Below are 20,981 nucleotides of genomic sequence, written 5' to 3'. Positions count from 1 at the left end.
AAAACAGCACATGCTCATGCTCAGCCACACCAAGCCAGTCAGCCATTTGCCAGCCTTCAGCCTGCCTGAGAAACCTCAAATCAACCAGCCTTTGTATTAGTGGGGCCGAGGGATGCGATTTAAGGATGAGAGGCCCATGAACACGGTGACTTTTTCAGTTTAACCTAAGGCGGCGTTTAAAGAACACAATTGAAACAGAAGAAAAAAAAATGGAGGTGGGGGCAGTGCAGAAGCATTAGAGAGAAAGGATTAGAAGAAGAAGGACAGAAATACCTTTGAGGAGGGGAGAGGCAAAAGCCAGCCTCTCTGCCTCTTAACCAGACCCTTGCAAGTAGAGGGGCTTCTGGTTACTGTCACACCAGTCCTGCGACTATTAAGCAGCTCCTCTCTCCCTCCCAGGGCAGAGACCGCTACCTGGCCGTCTCTCCCCAGCAGTGTCTGCGCAATTTGCCTTGGGGCTTGCCAGAGTATCTAAAGCAGGAGTCGGCAAACTCTTCTTGTAAAGGTCCAGCTAGTAAACATTTCAGGCTTTGCAGACCAAGGAGCTACTACTCAGTTCTGCCTTCGTAGCCTGGAAACAACCAAACAAGTATAACTGTGCTCCAAGAAAACTGTGAACACAGAAATCTGAATTTCATACAATTTCATGTCATGAAATAGTATTTTCATTTTTTATTTTTTTCCCCCAACTATTGAAAAAGGTCAAACCATTTTAAGCTAACAGGCTGACCTTCCTTGGTTTGTCAATCCGACCCCGGTCTGAAGGAAGCAAGAGGGTTGGGAAGGAAGTCCAGCTGCACTGTGGCGCCCATGTGGTGCTCTGAAGGCCTCCTCTCTCCTGCCCCGCGTTTCCACTGCATGCTTGGGCTGGGCACGCAACCCACAAAGCAAGGACCACTTCCGGGTCAAAGGGGAGTGACCCTGGAGCTGCTTCAGCCGCCGCTGCCCAGGGCATGCCGGGAGCCCAAAAGCCGCTAGTTCTTTTATTGCCTTGCAGAAGTTGGGCTGGTCCTGGTGGAGTGGTTTTCTCTTACTATGAGGACACGCTAGAAATCCTGATAGCATCTCATCTTTCCCCTAGGTTCCCGAACGGGAAGTTGCTTCCAGAGTTTTGTATCTCCCCTCTATGGCGGCGGATACCGCAGAGCTCGACTCCTGCCTGGGGTCCGGCCAACCTCCTCAGAGCGGCTTCCATGCTGGCGCCCGGCTGCAGGGAGCTGACGGCCGCACATGAGGGTAGGCTGTCTCCTTATCCCTGGTCAGTTTCACAGATGCAGTTGAGGCAAACAGAATGAGGGTGCCACAACAAAGAACTTGAGACAATGTTACCGAGGATGACGGAGAAGCAGGCGGAGCCCTGGCCAGGTCCCTCCGACTCTTTCTGGCCTCGCAGGCCTTTAGCGCCTCTCTAACCACCTCCGCCCCTGGCAGATAGATCTTCCCCAGCTACCCTTCATCCCTGCTACCTCTTTTGAGAGCTGGAGAAAACATCGGCATGCACAGCTCCTTTGCACCTTGCTGGCGCAAACAGTGATCACACATCTACCTTCAAGCTCTAACCCTGCCATACGGAAAGAAAGACCTGCGACAACATGCTGGAGCTGTTAATCATAAAGCACAGCTCTGTCCCTGCCCCCTTGGGTAAGGTCTATCTGCATGGTGGATCTGGAGGGAAGGGCCCCACATCACCTCCTCCCGGGACCCTACCAGTAGTGATTCATTCATTCCTTTAGGTAAAGCTTCAAGGCATATGCAACCTTCTACCTTTTACCTTGGCTCTGACCACACTTCTTCAAACCCATCCTGCGAGCAAAGTGCCCTCTGCTTGGCCTAGAGCCTGTGGAAGGAGATCTAAAAGGGAGTCCTCTTCAGAATCTTTAACTGCATAGGGGAGGGATTTAGGGGAGCACCCTTCTGGAGATGCACAAGTTGTTTTTTCTGGAGCTATGAGGTAGGCCATTTTTCCGGAGGCGAGGAAGCACAGTGCCAGGGAGAAGGAGCTTTAAGGCGGAGAACTGTTCTCCCAGCCTGTGCAGGGGGAGATGGAGCCGGCCCTCCCCTTCTCCATTACCTCCTTGCTTGGTGCAGGCTCCCAGCAGGTTAACCACGTTCAGATGGTGGCCAATGTGGGTCAAGATTTTGAGCTCAGTCATCAGAGCTTTGTACTCGCTGGCCGTGGCCCCCTCTGTGTGAGAAGCAAGGAAGAGTCAGGGCGACAGGACAATGAGGCTCCTTCCGCCGGAGGCGGCATTCTTGCCCTCCTTGTTTGTCAATGCTCAGCCGGTTGCTTCACTAACTTCCCCACATTCTGCAGAAAGGCCAAGTCTCCAGACTGTTTTCATTACTCCCACCCTCCTGAGCCAACATCCTTTTGATTACAGTAAGGCCCAGCACAGTAGTGGGGTTAGTCACTGGACATTTCCTCTTGGTGGACCTAGTTCTGTTCAGCAATGCGCTGACTCAGAACTGGGCACCTCGTGAAAGTGCCTTCCAAAGGCTTCCCTTCTGTCAAAACCAGGTGCAGCAAGAACCCACCAGGCAGGGAGTACACTTCCACCTCCTCTCTTCTCACCTTCTCCCTTTGGAGAGTCACAGAGAAGGAGCACAAGGGGCCTGCCAGGGCAGAATGGCTACTTTTGTAAACATCTTTGCAATGTGTTATTTTCTCCCTATAACCCTTTCCTCTCTGGAGTTCACAGGGTTATCTTGGGTTGTGAGGATCCATAGCATCTGACTTCAACTTCAATCTCAGAGATAAGCATTATCAGTCCAAGAATTAGCAGAGTCTAAAGCCTAAATTGAGTTTGTTCTGTTTGTTCTTATTAGTTAATTTGCAAGGCATTTAAACATTTTAAATTATTTTAGAAATATAAAATCAAATAATCTTGCTGTAAAATATATTTCAACAATATAAGTCGAAATAAAAGATACGGAGTAAAATGATCTAGATAAAAAGTGAAAGCCACTCCAACCCACTTGCCTCCTTAGAAGCAGCCACTGTTAATAGTTTGGTGTTCAGACCTTTTTCTATGCATTTATAAATATATATATTCAATCAGAGGTCCTATATATATATATATGAGATCATATATATATATAGTCTATTTTTAAAAATCTGTTTCCTCCCTTTTAATAAATCAGAGACTTTTCTATTCTTTTATTTATTTCTATTTTTTATTTTTATTTTTTTCGAGACAGAGTCTCGCTCTGTTGCCCAGGCTGGAGTGCAGTGGTGCCATTTCAGCTCACTGCAACCTCCGCCTCCTGGGTTCAAGCGATTCTCATGCCTCAGCCTCCCAAGTAGCTGGGATTACAGGTGTGTGCCACCATGCCTGGCTAATTTTTGTATTTTTAGTAGAGACAGGTTTCACCATGCTCCTGACTTCAGGTGATTCACCCGCCTTGGCCTCTCAAAGTGCTGAGATTACAGGTGTGAGACACCATGCTCAGCAGGTTAATCACATTAATGGTGGCCACTGTGGGCCCATTCTTTTTAATTGATTAATGGTGTCCCTGACATTTAGAGTGTCTGTAATCTTTTTGCTATTACAATTAATACTGTGATAGTCTGTGTGTAATCTCTGTGCACACATGTAAGTGTTTCTGAAGGACAGTGTCCTGGAAGTGGGTTAGAGGTATGTGCATTTAACATTGTGGTAGATACCAACATGGTATTTCATAAGCACAAATCGTTTCTAATAATAACCAGATAAACTCCAAAGCCTGTGCATGGGGTTAGGGCTGGTTTACAGTAGATGCTCAACAAATATTTTGGAATAAATAAACACAATTACTCTTCTTATTTCAGGCATGAGTGTAAGGCCCAAAAGATTAATATTTTGCTCAAGGACACTTTGAAAGAGCTTTTGACTCATGGCCTTTGTTTCACTTTATGCTTTTTTTGTTTTTTTCTTTTTTTTGAGACGGAGTCTCGCTCCGTCACCCAGGCTGGAGTGCAGTGGCGTGATCTCGGCTTATTGCAACCTCCAACCCCTGGGTTCAAGTGATTCTCCTGCCTCAGCCTCTCAAGTAGCTGGGACTACAGGCACCCGCCACCACACCCGGCTAATTTCTGTATTTTTTTTAGTAGAGACAGGATTTTGCCATGGGCTGGTCTTGAATGCCTGACCTCGTGATCCGCCCTCCTCGGCCTCCCAAAGTGCTGGGGTTACAGGCATGAGCCACCATGCCGGGCCATGCCTTTTTTATATCTCCCAGAAACAGATGGCCAATTAATTTAAGCAAGAAAGCTGAATGAAAATTTTTTTAAGGAATTTTATAGAGTGGGTGATTTGGCAGTCTTTTACAATCAATGCTGATGGCTTAAAAAAAAAAAAAGAAATAGGCATTTATGAAGACACGACACATGCACTCTGTATTACATAGAAGAGATTCTCTGAGCCTTTAAAAAAAAAAAATCTGAGCTGCAGTGGCTCACGTCTGTAATCCCAGCACTTTGGAAGGCTGAGACAGGAAGATTGCTTGAGCCCAGGAGTTTGAGACCAGCCTCAAACTGGTCTCAAACTGGTAAGATGGTGAGACTGTCTCTACAAAAAAGTTTTTTTTTAATTAGCTAGGTGTGATGGTGTGAGCCTGTAGTCCCACTATTTGAGAGGCTGAGGTGGGAGGACTGCTTGAGCCTGAGAAGCAGAGGCTGCAGTGAACTATGATCATGCTACTGCACTCCAACCTGGGTGACAGAGTAAAACCCTGTCTCTTAGGAAAAAAAAAAATCTCAAGTTAGAATCTTCTTTCAAACTCATTCGTCTCCCTATAACCCTTTCCTCTTTGGAGGAAAAAAACCAGGCTCTGGTTCAGCTTGCTGTATTTATAGGCAGGGCCACAGGTGTTATCTTGGACCCCCAGCAGACTAGTGTGACCATCAGAGCTGCCTCTCCTAGAGAACAATTTGTGGCAGCAAGAAGGGAAATGGGACTAGCTGAGGAAACAGTTGCTTCCAGATTTAGTTTCCACCTATCTCTAGGTTGGATACTGGATTGCCTCCATAAACCGGGCCAGGATCATTTTCAGGGTTTTGGAGCAGTGGGCCAATTCCAGGAGGCCAGACCTCTGCAGCCCCTCTTTTGTGGCAGACTGGTGTGGAGGAAAGAGCACTGCATTCAAAGCTGGAAGACTTTCGCACACAAACCCTGACTTACACTGAGCAGCTGTGTGGCCTTGCAGAGGTTATTTAACCTTTCTTGGCCATGTTTCCTCATCTGCAAACAGGATAATAATGTCTACCTCACAAAGCTGTTGAAAGGAAATAAGAAAAATGGCCGTTTCGTATGGTTCAGCCTAATATGAAAATCATCTAGTCTGGTGCTTTCTAGTTGACGCCTCTTCTCTTCAGAATCTGGGGTTCTGGAGGGGAGGGTGCTAGCATGCCTCTATTTTGACAGAAATATCTGCCATCGTCTGGGAAGTCTACTCCAAACAAAAGTTCTGACTTGTGGATGCCAAACTCCTTCCCAGACTACTTTCAGAGTAGAACTGGCAGGTTCTTTGTAGAGTTTTATTAGTTTTTTCTTGAGGAGTATAGCCTTTTGAAGTTGAAAATATATTTACATGGGCCTTTTGAAATGATGGAGTTATTGCTAGAAGATTAAGAACTTTGAAGTCTCTCTAAGCAAACAGCCCTTTCTCCTGGAGCCTGTACCAGGTACCTGAGTAGTTGGACTCACAGCTTGCTGGGCCTCAAAATCTCCCAGCAATATCCTGGAGACTTTGGAAAGTTAAAAGCTGCTTTTTGAGTTTTCAGTTCTGTTGAATTGAAGCATCATAAAATTCCATTACAGATGAGGAAATGAAGTATTTTCTACACTGTAAAGGACCTGTGCGTCTTTGAGACATTTGGTTTACACAACTTTCACTGATTTTCATTTTCAATCTGTCTTTGGTGTTGGGCATAAGTCACTGTGTGATTTGGTTCTACCTCCCAGTGCTTCACAGAGTAGTAGTATGTTTCAACATTAGAAAGATAATTCAGTTTTTCAAATTGCTAAAGAGGAAATGTTTTATGGCTGAGGTTGTTAGTATAAAATAGTTTAGAGTTCTGATCAACTCAGTTGTTCTAGCTTTGTAGTTTTACTTTATAGTCAGGTCAAGCCCAAGCAAAGCCACTGGGATTTAGGATGTGCTGCTAAGTTTCCATTACAGCATCACAGTGGATCATGCCAAAATTTGAACCTGCAGTTACAATGGGCTTAAGTCCCTTGTCTACAGTCTGTGATGTGAGAAGAGAAAGACCTTTGAGGTGACAGAGATCATTTTCCTGTGGACTGTGCTGGATTGTTCCATTTACAAGGTTTATTCTGAGCTCGTGCTGGCCTAATCTAAAACTCATGAGCAAAGAGGCCTCTAGCAGTAGAAGAAAATTATGTGGCCAGGGCAGAAAAAGCTTGTGTCTGTTCCCAGGCTATATCTAACTTGTACCAACATTTAGGAAATGCAAAATGGTGATGCGTCAGTTGAAAGCCAAACTACAGCATACATACCTTTCAGCATTTTCACAGCCACAGTCCGGCATGTAGGTGATTTCTTAATGCCAAATGCTGATGCTTGAACCACTTTTCCAAAAGCCCCTCTTCCAAGTGATTTGCCTACAATGAAGAGAAGACAGTGGTTTGTTTGCCAAGGCAATAGGGTGAATTTAAGTCTTTTTCAGGAAGGAAATGCCTTTTCCTATGTGTGCACGTGAGGCATGGAATCTCCAGTGAACTGACCCTAAAAGAGACAAAGTAAGGGACTTGTTTCTGGAGCCTCTTCCTTTCAACTCTTAACTCTGTTCCTGAGGCCCCACATCCTTCAGAGATAGAGTAAGTCCCTAGAAGGCATTCAGTGAAGGGAGATGTCCAGTTTCCTTTCCACAAGGTCCTCGCATAGGAGAGATGGGACCAAGTCCCGTGTGGTTTCTTCCATTGTTTAATAACATTATGACCAAGAAGACTTCCCTGTGTGGAACCTAAGCTCTTTTTCTTGCCATTTGCAGTCATTTTCTCTCATCTGTTTTCAGCAAAAAGGGAGAAATAGAAAATGGTGATTACTACTGTGGATAATAATAAAGGTCATAACTTTCAAATAATCACTAAGTCATTTCTCTGACTTCCCTACCAGGCAGAATATTCCCAGTCTTTCTAATGTGTCTTATATGAATATCACAAATCCTCATGGTTCAGCACAAGAGCCTGGTCAACCGCTGGTAGATATTGGTTTCAACTCCAGAGAGGTAGTTGCTAAATGCAATAACCAAGCAAGGTTTCTTCCATAGTCTCCATAATGCTATGCTATAATGACTGTTAATATGTTTCCTTCCCTATCCTAGAATGAGCCCCCCTGAGTAAAGCAGGGCAAGGACCATGTCTGAATCTTCCTGGAACCTGCTTGGTGCCTGGTGCTATCTGTCATTACCGTATATTGCTGCCCAATGGGGAGTAGTATTCAGGAATTTGTGGGATGCCCAAAGCGAGTCTCCTAGTCATAGGTAACTAGAGGGGCCCGTGGGATGGAGACCCTGAGATTGATGCCCTTTGGGGAGGGTACTCCCTGGAGTACCTAAACTACCTTTTATATCAGGGAACTTCCTTTTGTACATCAGGAAACAGCTCAGTAGAACCCAGAGAAATGGTACCCCTCCAGCATGATATGCTCAAAGAAGAGTAAGTGAAATCAGTCACTCGTTTTTTGGCTCTTCTTGGGGGAAGGGGAAATGACAGAATACCACGGGTTGGTTAAAACTATTATAAATCCTGGCAGTTAGACTGTTATTTTAACACAACCCCTCCTTTCCCAACCAAGTGCTCTTTCTTAGACCTGTCTGATAATGTGCCTTCAGTTAATTAATCTTCTTTCCTTCCTTCCCTCCTCATACTCCGCTCCCTTTCTCCAAAGGACATTTTTGTTTGTTTGTTTGTTTGTTTGTTTGTTTCTTGTAGTTGGTAATGAAGCTTTGCTTCTTCCTCATCATATTAGAACCTTTCTACTTTTATGCCCAACTACTGAGTGACAAAAATGTCTTTACCTTGCTCTGCTTAATGTCTTCTACTACCCACCACCCCAGGTGTCCAGTTAGGATGTATGAAAATTTCAGTTATACCAGTGTCATCATTAGGGCCTCTGTGTGGCTGTCTGCAGGGACATGCTCTGCATTCGGGGGGAACACTAGAGAGATGACACGTTTCTCTTTTTGTGAAACATGCTCCTGTGGTGATTACTAAATGACATTCCTCCCAGAGCATGCAACATGGGCAGAGCTACAGCCTCTGCTTCCTTCTTCGTGTAAAATTGTCCAAGAAATAGACCAGGATGGGGATCCTTGAGTGGAAATAAAAGAGCCTCCAGTGGATCCTGAAAGTGCTGCATCTGAAAATCAGGTGTGGGAACAGCGCTGGCAGATGGCTTCTCTATACTAGTAAAAACTGGTGCATTTTGGTTGGAGGTTTATTCCTTGTTTTATTTGGAATAAAAGATCAATGTTTTCTTCCACAGTGCCTTCTGCCATCTAAAAGAAAAGTGTCCTGAGCCTGATAAATATCCGGATCTTTTCTCCTCACACTCCTAAGACTCTTGCATGTTTGGGGTAGGTGGCATCCTTTGCACTTTCCATAGTTTCAGCCCCCACATCCCATCACAACACACTTTGTTTTAACAAGTGTTTGGGACTTTGCTTCTTATCGGTGAGAATAAACTGGCTCTCATTTAGCTTCCTTCAGTCTTTTCATTTATTCTCTTGGAAGCCGACTGCTCCCTCGTAAAACAGCATGAAGCTGTTATGGGCTCCTTAGTCATCTGATGTGTTGGAATGCTTCTGCAGACCCATGGTTCCAGTTTCAGGGGAGCCCAGTTGCATCAGACTTGACCTCACCTGATCCTTCTTTTCCCTTAAAATTCTCCTGTGTGTCCTGGAATGCCACTGACTAGCTCGGAAGTGTGCTAGGTCATACCCATACAATGCAAGGATATTGGAAGCTCCTCCAAGAATGTTTCGGACTGGCCAGGGGCCCTGGACACTCTGGGGAGAGTGCATGGCAGCATGGGCTGGGTTGTCACTGGTATTCAGGGCTGGTCTTACAAGAGGCAGCACCAGCCCAGGCACCATTCGCTTGCCAAACTCCAGACTCCCTGTATGGTCAGCTATATTAGGTAATTCTGACTTTTGATTATTTTCCAATAGAAAGATGCAATGTTGAACATTCTTCTTTTTTTTTTTTTTTTTTTTTGAAAATGGACTCTCATTCTGTCTCCCAGGCCAGAGTGCCGTGGCATGATCTTGGCTCACTGCAACCTCCACCTCCTGGGTTCAGATGATTCTCCTGGCCCAGCCTCCTGAGTAGCTGGGACTGCAGGCACCTGCCATCACACCTGGCTCATTTTTGTATTTTTAGTAGAGACATGGTTTCACCATGTTGGCCAGGGTGGTCTCAAACTCCTGACCTCAGGTGATCCACCTACCTCAGCCTCCCAAAGTGCAGGGATTACAAGCGTGAGCCACCAACCGGCCTATTCTAACTTTAATAAATTTATAGGACCTGAATTCTCTCCTAAGTTCTGTGATAAATTTATAGAAGCTGAATTCCCTCCCATGGGTTAGTGAGGAATCATTTTTTTTTAGAGGTTCCTTTTGTTCTTGGATTTCAGGAATTTTAGTGGTAGCAACACCTTTGACCCAAGCTCCAACTGCATCCATCTATCAGGTACTATAAATTCCAACCCCACTCACTAGGGCTGCTGATAGCAACCAATGCAGTAGATACAGCTGAAACCAGATATAAACTTGTGTATTTCTCTACATTTACAACGCCAGTATAACTGCCAGTTAAAACAGCCTTTTCTCTCTATCTGGACATAATCTGGGTTATTCTCAGTTGCTAGACATTACCTCAAATTACTTTGTCATTTATTTGGCTTAAGAAATAAACAAGTCTTGGGCCTCCTTGCTCCCACGGTAATCAATCAGAGGAGTGTACCTCCGGGCCTTGCAGCCACAGTCTGCATTGAAAGACAAAGTTAGCAGACTTGACACACTTTCTCTCACCCATCAGAGACACTCAAATGGACATTAGCCAAATCCTAGCATGTGGCAACTCTGGAAAGGAAAAGAGCAATAAGAATGATCTTTAACAAGGAGACTGAAAATCATAATCCTGAAATGGGATTATTTAAACCCACAGAGCCCCAGGGGAATTCTGGCAGAGGATTAGCAATCTGTGATGCGGTGTGGATCGCAATGATACTAGGAAGGAATGAAGCAATGGGACAGAAAGCTCGTGTGTCCTATACTGGAAGAAGCACGTTTGATTATGACTAATAACTCTGGAAAGCAATGTGGGCTGAGAATGGCTCGTGATTGTGGGAAAATTATCCCATATTTCCTGCCGAGGTCACCGAGGGGCTGGGCTAGCTGCCATATAATTTACACTTGCAGAAGGAACTCATCCAGTGTGCCACCTGCTCTTAACTACTCTAATGTAGTTGATTTTTTTTCTCCTGTCCATAGCCATTGCTGGCTCTCTCCTGTCTCTCCAGCTTTTAACTGATTTCCAAGTTTCCTCCCCAAGCCAAATAGAACATGCTCCTGAGGCCAGTCCTTTCTCAATGTAAGCAGAATAATTTCAAAGCCCAAGAGAAAAACAAAAGTCATTTTCCCCCCTCTCTGCCCCCTACATCCCTCACCCCAGTATCATTTGCTTGTAAGGAGAGGGGCGATACTGTTGAATTTGGAACAACAGGCTCTCCACACTGAGAGTGACAAGCTCCAAGAATACTGGATCCACAATCTGTTTTCCTAGTTTCAACTACTAATGACTCTGGCATACACAGGAGTGAGTGGAAAACTTTCAGAAGCCACAATCCAAACATTTTGGGTAGGAGTAATTGAGGTTTCAATTGTTTTGTAGCACCAGAGGCTGGAGATTAATGGGCTTTGTGACGTCTGAGTTGGAGGAACTGGAAGGTAGGCTGCGGGAAAGCACATTTGCCTGCTGTTTATAGCATCTGCGCTACCTGGAAAACAACAGTCTTTGCTCTTCAAAAGTGAAACTTAAATGACTCCGCTAGGGCTTTCTACTCGGTCTGGACGTTCCCAGGAAAATCCAAGTATGTAATTTGTGGATTTGTGCAGAGGGTTTTTTTGATCCATGGCCTTGAAGAGCACCAACTCTTTCACCAAATGTTTGATTTCACTGTTCCTTGCCACCCTCAATTACATTCTGGATCACGTATTTCTAATCCCCCAACAGTTTCATTATGTAAGAGTATGTGTACTTGTAAGCCTCCTGTTGGAACGCCCCTCTCCCCGTGCCCCTTCACTTACCACTTTTGCGCCTACCTCCAGACTGAGCCTTTGAGGGGACAGATGCACGCACCTTTGCATCTCCAGGGCTTAGACCAGTGTCTGCTGCTCAGAGAAGGTGCCTAATAACTGTTGAATGAACACACAGGTGCTGCCTGTCACCTTGTACTGTTATCTGAGCATTGCTTTGGAATTATTTACTTTTGTGTCCATCTCCCTTGATAGTCTGTGAGCAGCTGGAGGGTAGAATCCCAGGTCTGGTTTACTTTTGCATCTCTCAAAGCACAGTGCTTTTAATGTAATATGTGCTCAGTATAGGTTTATAAATCTGTTGAACAAGTATCTTACCCAGTTTAAGTCTCTCCCGGGCAAACTCCCACTTGCTGGCATCATAAGGGAGCCGCTCACACTGCTCATCCAGGGGAACTTCATCGGGGTCCATTATGATTGATAGGTAGTCAGTCTTTATTTCAGAAGAAGACTGAGAAATAAAGAGATCTCAAAGTCATTAAGAAGAAAACAACTTTACGAATCCTGGATATTCAGTTAACATCCACTGTTTTATTTGGGATCGTTTGGTTGAAACTGTGTGGCCAGGTACAGAAAGTACTTCTCCACATTCACATACACTCATCACACTTGAGTGTGCAATTTCTATTAAACAACTCCTTACTATTCCCACACTACATTTCTGTAATGTGAGCTCTACCATCCCATCTTGGATAACATGCGCTCAAATTCTCCAGTGACCTTATGTGTTGTACTTGATCTTAAACAATTATATGATGGTCTTGCTAAAAAATGCAAAGCATTTTTATAAAGTCATTCCAAACAATGACTAAAAATAACTTTCCATGGCCATCTTGTATAAGCAGGAATATACATTACAGATGGGCCAACAGTCGGGTGCATTGTGGCTTTTCTACATATATAGGAAAGGCAAGAAGTGGCAAAGTAAACCCAGGATCCCTGGGGCACTGAAAGGCACATTTCTTATGAAGTGTTTAAACTTTCAGAACGCCTGACCTCTTAGTTGCTTCAGCTATCTGGAAAGGTTGTAGCTGAATCCCTAGTGAGATTAGAGTAAGGTTTACCTTCTGTAAGAAATGGAAGTTGAGGCCATATGTGGTGGCCTGTAATCCCAGCACTTTAAGAGGCTGAGGTGGGTGGATCACCTGAGGTTAGGAGTTCTAGACCAGCCTGGCCAACATGATGAAACCCCATCGCTACTAAAAATACAAAAATTAGCCAGGTGTGGTGGTACATGCCTGTAGTCCCAGCTACTTGGGAGGCTGAGGCAGGAGAACTGCTTGAACCCAGGAGGCAGAGGTTGCAGTGAGCCAAGATGGTGCCACTGCCCTCCAGCCTGGGTGACAGAGCGAGACTCTGTCTTAAAAAAAAAAAAATTGATTATTTCAAAGGTCAAGGAGTAAATATGGTATAAGACTTATACACAAGCCACATTCTGAGTTCCTTTGTCCCTTGGTAGGATGTCAAGTGAGTAAGGCAGACATCTGCCTTAAAGTGCTTTTTTATCTTGGTAATGCAAATCAAGCCCAGAAAATACCCTTTATTTCAGATCATAGATAAGTGGATTTACATTTAATGTTTTAGATTTGTATCAATGGGGGTATTTCCTGTTAATGGGCAAATTTCTAGAATTGATGACTGCATTTCTATGGGCAGACTCTTGGGTAGGATGGAAAGGAAGTATGTTTCCCATATAACTCTTGGCCAGAAGTTATGTAAACTTCGTTTAAATGAGTTTTGAGGCCCTTCCTTTTGGTGCTTTTCCCTAAACAGGATCAGAGTTGGAATGGAGAAGACAACCTCTCCATACACACCGTTTCACACTCACCCGCATTCCTCAGCCCTTACTCACTCTGTGCTGGGCTGTCACAGCTCACCTCATCCATCACTCGCAATCATTCTCCTTCTCACAAAAATTTTCACTAAAATGTGTGACAAATAGCTCAAAGCAGAAAGGTTTGCTTGGCCTCCGTAAAGGATGAGAAGCAAAAAACGATATGGAACACGTTTGTCACGAACTGTGGTTGCCTTTGGTGTTAGACTATGAGGGTCCGGCCTGCCAGACACTCTGAAGAGTATGAACTCCTATACCAGGGTACTGGGTGCCCATTAGAGAAGCTGCTGTAGTAGTAGGTTTTATGACTAAACTTTTCAATGTCCAGTGTACCCAAAGCCCTGAGAAACTATCTCCAATCCTCAACAGGGCATAGGATAGCTGAGACCTCACAAGGGACATCTTGGGCTCATGCAGGGTGTGTGGGGAGGCTGGCAGTAGTGTTGACAGAGGCAGGGGAATAGGCAGTGGTAGGCAGTCTCCCATGCGGCACCCATGGAATTTTATGGTTTATCTCAATAAGGCAGGTGAGAGGAGACACCAAACAAACCTTAAGCGAGGGCTTTGAGGAGACTGTGATAGTAAAATGTTAGTTGGCAAATATTTATTCTTTCAATTGACATTAACACTGAGCAGCTACTAGGTGCTTGGCATGGAGGCTGCACAGCTAACTGCTTCAAAGCCCAGGCATGGGGGCCGAATACCTGGGTTTGAATCACAGGCCAACTTCTGCCCACCCACACACATAACTGTGGGCAAGCGGCCCTCTAACTTTAGTTTTCTTATCTGTAATAATGGTACTTATCTCATAGGGTTGTTGTGAATATCAAATGAAATAATCCATGGAAGGCTATTAAGAGCAGGGCCTGGTATGCAGTAAGCATCAATGAATGTTAGCTATAATTATAACAATAAATGTTAGCTATAACTATGCAGGGTGAGGATAAAAAGATAAAATGCCATCTTTATCAATGAGGAATTTACATTGTCGTTAGAGGAACCACATGGAAATATTTTTGGATGTCTTGTTCCTCTTTGCCTCCCCCAATCCCTTTCAAATTTTATAGGCATTCCGTTTTTGAGATAATGATCTCTTGTTCTCATTCTTTATTATTGACATCAAAATTTCACAGCATTTTAGAAATAGAAGGGACCTCTTCAATCTAGTCCCAACGTATCTTTTCAGTTTTATTTTTGTTATTTTTTATTTTTTTTAATGTGGAGTCTCGCTCTGGTTGCCCAGGCTGGGAGTGCAGTGGTATGATCTCGACTCACTGGAACTTCTGCCTCCTGGGTTCATGTGATTCTTCTGCCTCAGCCTCCCGAGTAGCTGGGATTATAGGCGCCCGCCACCACGCCCAGCTAATTTTTGTATTTTTGGTAGAGACGGGGTTTTACCATGTTGGCCAGGCTGGTCTCGAACTCCTGACTTCAAGTGATCTGCCTGCCTCGGCCTCCCAAAGTTCTGGGATTACAGGCATGAGCCACCGTGCCCAGCCCCTTTCCAGTTTTATTTCTACTGTGCTCCTCTATGCTAAGTAACCAGACTACTTCCCCGCTCTGGGGAGTAGGAAGGACTAGGGCGGGCTGTTTTTCTGCTTCTTTCCTTCCAGCTACAGCCTTCAAAGTCTGTCTCAAGCCTCGCTTTCTCGGAAGTTTTTTCTCCCCTTCTCCTCCTTTGAACTCCTATAGCCTTTGTACCTCCCTTGCAGATTTGGCAAGTTTTGCTTCTGTTAGATGTATTTCCCTATATGGTGTATCTCCCCTTTCAAAACTATTGTGTGATCTTTGTTTCCTTCTCAAGCAGTGGACTTAGTTGTCATGTCTCAAAATCAGTCACTCCAAATGGCAAAAGCCTGATGTTAAACATTTACCATAGAGGATGGCTGCTGGCTTTGTCTCTCATACCAGCACTATAAAGTATATCTTATTGGTTGTAAATATCAAATCTAAGGTCAAATAGCCTGGGTTCGAAACTAAGGTCCAACCATAGTGACTTTGGATCAGTTAACTTTATCTTGCTGAGCCTCAGTTGCCCTCTCTATAAAATGGGAATAATAATATATTTACCTTTTCATATTTTTGGAATAATTTATTGACATAATACATAAAGAGCTTCCCATAAGACCTGGCATATAAATAAGGGCTAATCTCTAGAAATTGAGGAGGCCTTCTGATCAAGTCCTACTTCCCAAATATCCCTTGACTCTAATCATTTAGTCAGAGGCACCATAATTTCATTCCTTCTTTTTTCTTTTGAGACAGAGTCTCACTGTGTCACCCAGGCTGGAATGCAGTGAACTCCTGACCTCAGGTGATGCACCCACCTCGGCCTCCCAAACTGTTGGGATTAGGATTACAGGTGTGAGCCACTGCGCCTGGCCACGACTATACTTTCTTTCTTTTTTTTTTTTTTTTTGTTTTTGAGATGGAGTTTCACTCTTGTTACCCAGGCAAGAGGGCAATGGGGTGATCTTGGCTCAGTACAACCTCCGTCTCCTGGGTCCAAACCATTCTCCTGCCTCAGCCTCCTAAGTAACTGAGATTACAGGCGCCTGCCACCACACCAGGCTAATTTTTTGTATTTTTAGTAGAGACAGGTTTTCACCATGTTGGCCAGGCTGGTCTCGAACTTCTGACCTCAGGTGATCCACTCTGAGTGCTGGGCATCCCAAAGTGCTCGGATTACAGGTGTGAGCCACCACGCCCAGCCTGCCACCATAATTTCTTTTCTTTTTTTTTTTTTGAGATGGAGTCTCACTGTGTCGCCCAGGCTGGAGTGCAGTGGTATGATCTCGGCTCACTGCAAGCTCCGCCTCCCAGGTTTACGCCATTCTCCTGCCTCAGCCTCCAAAGTAGCTGGGACTACAGGCACCCGCCACCACGCCCGGCTAATTTGTTGTATTTCTAGTAGAGACGGGGTTTCACCCTGTTAGCCAGGATGGTCTTGATCTCCTGATCTTGGATCCACCCACCTTGGCTTCCCAAAGTGTTGGGATTACAGGTGTGAGCCACCATGTCCGACAGCCACCATAACTTCTTACCTGGACTGCTATGAAGTCTTCTACCAGGTGCCTCTCTATTCATTCTTCCCCCCACAACCCCCAGTCCATTCTTCTCACAGTAGCCAAAATAATTTTTCCAGACATGTATCTGTCACACTAGGCGCCTCACTCCCCCATCCCTTCCTTAGCCTAACATACCTTTCTTCCCCAAGGCTTCCCGTTGCTTTTAGAATACGGACCAAATTCCCCACCATGGCCTACAAGACCCTGCCTGGCCAGGCCTTGCCACCTTCCCTTTCCATTCCTTGGCAGCCTCACCTCATACCTTGTTCCTCCTGTTCTCCACACTGTAGCCCTGGCCTTCTGTCAGTCTCTCCTTCTCACTGTGTTCCCCTCCCCTGCCCAGCCTTCTAAATGCTCTTCCCTCTGCCTACAACACTCCTTCCTCTCTTCCTTACCTTAACACTCCTCTTACACATCTTTTAGGCAGCCACTCTTTCAGTTCACTCAGAGTTGCAGTTTGACATTTGCGTGGCTGATTAAAGTCAATCTCCCCTGACTGCTCACTCCAGCATCTGCCCCACTGTCACCAGAGGGCCTTCCACAGGGCCTGGCATGCTGCACTGAGCGGGTATGCAGTAAATATTTGAAGCATGAATGAATGAATGAATGAATGAATGAATGAATGAATGTAAGCTCTTTTCCCACTGGATTTCAGAGAAGCAGATCATATTGCAGACCTAAGTACAGAAATCCCATGTCCTGAATGCCAACCTGGACCTTACAGTCTAAAGAACTTAATTTTGTGGTGTGACTGAGAGAGTATAGAACAAGAGTTCACTTATTTTTACTTCCAATATCTTATGAGAGAAGTCAAAGGTGGGCCTTTCCTTTTTTTTTTTTTTTTTTTTTTTTTGAGACAGGGTCTCACTCTGCCCCTCAGGCTGGAGTGCAGTGGCGTATGACTCACTGCTCACTTGACCTCCCAGGCTAAAGTGATTTTCCCACCTCAGCCTCCCAAGTAGCTGGGACTACAGGTGTGCGCCACCATACCTGCCTAAGTTTTAAAATTTTTTGTAGAGTCAGGGTCTCACTATGTTGGACAGGTTGGTCTTGAACTCTTGGCCTCAAGCAATCCTCCTTCCTCGGCTCCCAAAGTGCTGGGATTACAGTCATGTACCACCATGCCCAGCCTCCTTTTTATTTATTAGCAGAGAGTGAGGGTTAGGAAATAAAGGTTTCACATGTCGCACGTTGACTTTAAAGACTCTATTAACATATTTTATATCAAAAATACCTTCTGTCCCTGAGAAGTATTCATCAGTTCATTGTTACGGCTTTTCTGTTGAACACCCCACCCTGTGGTTAGAGACATTCTGATGATTTATTTTCTTTCTGTGTTCACCAGGTCAGAAACAGGAATGAGAGGAAAGGGAGAGAAAGAGGGTCCAACGTTTGTTTGCCTACTCTAGACATCAGATCAGGCATTTTATAATATATATAAAAAGGAGCATAGAACATCATCTATGTTCTTACCCTTTTCATTTTTCGGATAAAGAGGGTTAATAGGAGCCAGAAGAGGGTCGCAGCCACACAGGTGCATGTTAGAGTGATCAGCTCCAGATTAGACTTGTCCGAGGTTCCTGGAGAGAAAAAAAATCACAATAGTGGTGCAAAAAAGAAACTCCCAAAAACTCAGAATCTTTGTGGTTTTATAAAAGAGGCTCAGTTTCCCTAAATGGTTTATCATAGCGAACCCAATCTGCTGCCACAAAATCAGTCTCTGGGACAGATCTCTTACCTACTGAGCCAGGCAATATACATGAACTCACATAATGAACTCACATAGAAAAGGCTTTCCAGAAATTTTGCTGTCAACTTTGCAAACTTTGTAATTCCAAAAATAGCTAAGTGAAAATCAGAGGAGAAATTAAAAATAGGAAAAAATTAAGGCAGGAACAAAAGCCCATTAAAGTGCTAAATCTGGAATATGTTAAATCTCCCTAATGAGTTTTAGAGGAAACTCTAAAGAAAAAGACAAAATAATGACATAAAAGGGCTCCTTTGGGACTCACAAAATTCTTCAAAGTAGGTTTTAAAAATAAAAATAAATCCAGGACTGTCACAGTTGCCTGTTTGCTCCCTTTGGAACAGCCAGCCCAAAGTGCCCACATCCCGCTCCCTGTGTCTAGGGCTGTGTTTCTGACTTCATCAGCCAGACTGGGGGGCCTGAGATAGAAGAGGCAATTGCTGGACCTGAATCCTTCCCGGTCACCTTCTCTATCAGAATCACAGAGATCAAAAGCTGAGCACTATTCCTCCAAGACCAAAAAGAAAAGACTTAAAGTATTCAAGTCATGCCTCCAGAGAGGGAACTCTGGAACTTGTAAAAAAAATGCCTCCATGGACCAGAACAGTATTGATTCTTGTGAGCAATTTCCCAGGAATTCTAAAGTAATGCCTTTATCCTTTAACTTAATCATAATGAGACAGAAGTGGCTGGGCGTGGTGGCTCGCATCTGTAATCCCAGCAGTTTGGAAGGCTAAGGTGGGAAGATTGCTTGAGCCCTGGAGTTTGCGACCGGCCCGGGCAACATAGCAAGACTCCTTCTCTTAAAAAAAAAAAAAAAAAAGATGTGGTAGCACACACGTGTAATCCCAGCTACTCTGGAAGCTGAGGCAAGAGGATCACTTGAGCCCAGGTGTTCAAGGCTGTAGTGAGTGAGCTATGATTGTGCACTCCCGCTTGGGCAACAGAGTAAGACCCTGTCTCAAAAGAGAGAGGGAGAGAAAGAGGGAGAGACAGACAGATAGATGTTTATATTAAGGTGGGCAAAGGACAAGTGAAACTTTCTTTTTAGAAATAATGATGTGGATGACGATCTAATTTGCTGAGCACTTGTTATATTTCAAGCATGCAAAACTACCCTATGAAATCGGTGGCAGTAATACTCCAATTTCATACATGAGCACTTCATCTTCGGGGCTCTTTGTTTCAATGCAACAAAGATGTATTGAGTTGTACTGGAGGCAAGGTTAGGGGCTGGAGGAGATAGAAAGATTAATGAGGGACAGTTGCCACTCTCAAGGAGCCCATTCAAACCTAACCAAGAGACTTAAGGCAAATACAAAGAAATTAGATTTTAAAAGATTTGGTGGTTGAGGGAATCTAATATATACTACTATCTAATAGTAATCTAATAATACTCTTTTGAAGAGGTGGCATTTGAAATGAATTTTAATCCACAGAGATGAAGGCAGGGGAGGGTATTATAGGCAGAGGAAACAGTATGAGTAAAGACCCAGTATGAGTAAAGACCTGGCCAAGTGCGATGGCGCACGCCTGTAATCCCAGAACTTCGGGAGGCCAAGATCACCTGAGGTCAGGAATTCAAAACCAGCCTGGCCAACATGGTAAAACCCCATCTCTACTAAAAATACAAAAAGAAAATTAGCCGGATGTGGTGGGGGTGGGGCGCACCTGTAGTTCCCAGCTACTCGGCAGGTTGAGGCAGGAGAATCGCTTTGAGCCCAGGAGACAGAGGTTACAGTGAGCTGAGATCGCGCCACTGCACTCCATCCTGGCTGATAGAGTGAGACTCCGTCTCAAAACCAAAACAAGACAAAAGACCCAGACCTGCGAAAAGATAGGGCAGTATAAAACAAGATACAGGACAGTACCAGACCACAGGGGTTTCTCAGCATCTGTGTGATGGGTTTGATCTAAAGGCTGCAGGCAGGTGGAGCCAAGGTTTCCTGCCCAAATCATAGCAAATACACAAGCTGGAAACCTGAGAAAAGCAATAACTCATTGGCCCTTGTTTAGTGCTTTCTATTCTAGGGACTTTTCTAAGGACCAACATGTATTGAGTGTCACCAAAGACTCACAAAAATCCTACAAGCTAGATTATTCCTGTTGTATGAATGAGGAAATTGAGACAGAGACAGATTAAGCCTCTTGCCCAAAGTCACACAGCCTGCAAGTGGTGGAGCTGTGATTTTAACCCAGATAATCTGACTGCACATGCTTAACCACTAAGTTTCCAAGAGTACGCCACTTCCTCCTCTCTGATCCTTCCAGCCTTTACAAGCACAGATTAATCACTTCCTACTGGCCATAGTCCCCGCCACAAAGTTATCTTTTAGTCTGGAGTGGAAACTGATATTTTCTCTCCATCCAGCCCATCACGAAGTCCTGCCCATTCTACTTCCTTGGATCATTAAATTATCAGCTCTCCTACCCAGCTGTGACTGCCTAAAATAAGGCCTTATCAGTTCTCACCAGGACTACCTCATTGGCCATGGCTCCCTCCAGTCTGTCCTCCACCTCTGCAGCCAGAGTGATCTTGCCAAATCACCAATTTAAAATCCTATTACTCCTCTGTCTAAATTCCATTGTCTGTTCCCTATCACCATCAGGATAAAAGTCCAAATCCTTAAATCCTTTATGCCCAACTTTGCCTCTTTTCAGCTTCATCTCCTGCTGTCCTCCCACTTGCTTCAGTCATGCCACAGTTCTTACAGTTTCTGAAATACACCAACCCTTGTGAACCTCCATGCTTTGGCTTTTGCTATTTCTCGGCCAAAATGTGTGCTTCCTGTCGACTGAGTCCATAACTTATTCACCCTACTCATCAGGTTGGGTGAATGAATATATATATATATATATGTATATGTTTTGCTTTACCTATCTCTAAAGAGTTTCATGAGGGTTTTAAAGAGTTTAGGGGCCAGGCGCGGTGGCTCATGCCTGTAAACCCAGCACTTTGGGAGCCCGAGGCGGGCGGATCATGAGGTCAAGAGATCGAGACCATCCTGGCTA

At 44.6% G+C, this 20,981-nt stretch overlaps 1 protein-coding gene and 1 long non-coding RNA gene across 2 annotated transcripts in view; one reads left to right on the top strand and one right to left on the bottom strand.

Moving 5' to 3' along the window:
* The window catches only part of FLT1 (fms related receptor tyrosine kinase 1), a 200,486-nt gene that overhangs the window by 25,577 nt on the left and 153,928 nt on the right, over nucleotides 1–20,981 (bottom strand). The window contains exons 16-19 of the mRNA XM_017848483.1: nucleotides 17,696–17,802; nucleotides 11,639–11,771; nucleotides 6,498–6,602; nucleotides 2,072–2,185 (exon numbers count right to left, since the gene is read on the bottom strand). Of these exons, the coding sequence (XP_017703972.1) occupies nucleotides 2,072–2,185; nucleotides 6,498–6,602; nucleotides 11,639–11,771; nucleotides 17,696–17,802 (459 nt within the window). The remainder of the gene's footprint in view (nucleotides 1–2,071; nucleotides 2,186–6,497; nucleotides 6,603–11,638; nucleotides 11,772–17,695; nucleotides 17,803–20,981) is intronic.
* On the top strand, nucleotides 739–11,624 carry LOC108512924 (uncharacterized). Its single transcript, XR_001880745.1, has 3 exons — nucleotides 739–1,236; nucleotides 8,488–8,578; nucleotides 10,896–11,624. It is a non-coding gene; the product is annotated as an uncharacterized LOC108512924 (long non-coding RNA).

This window comes from Rhinopithecus bieti, unplaced genomic scaffold (genome assembly GCF_001698545.2).
Source record: "Rhinopithecus bieti isolate Rb0 unplaced genomic scaffold, ASM169854v2 scaffold_28547, whole genome shotgun sequence".
NCBI lineage: Eukaryota > Metazoa > Chordata > Mammalia > Primates > Cercopithecidae > Rhinopithecus > Rhinopithecus bieti.
Note: the sequence above shows the minus strand (reverse complement) of the source record. Positions and strands in the feature narration are given on the sequence as shown.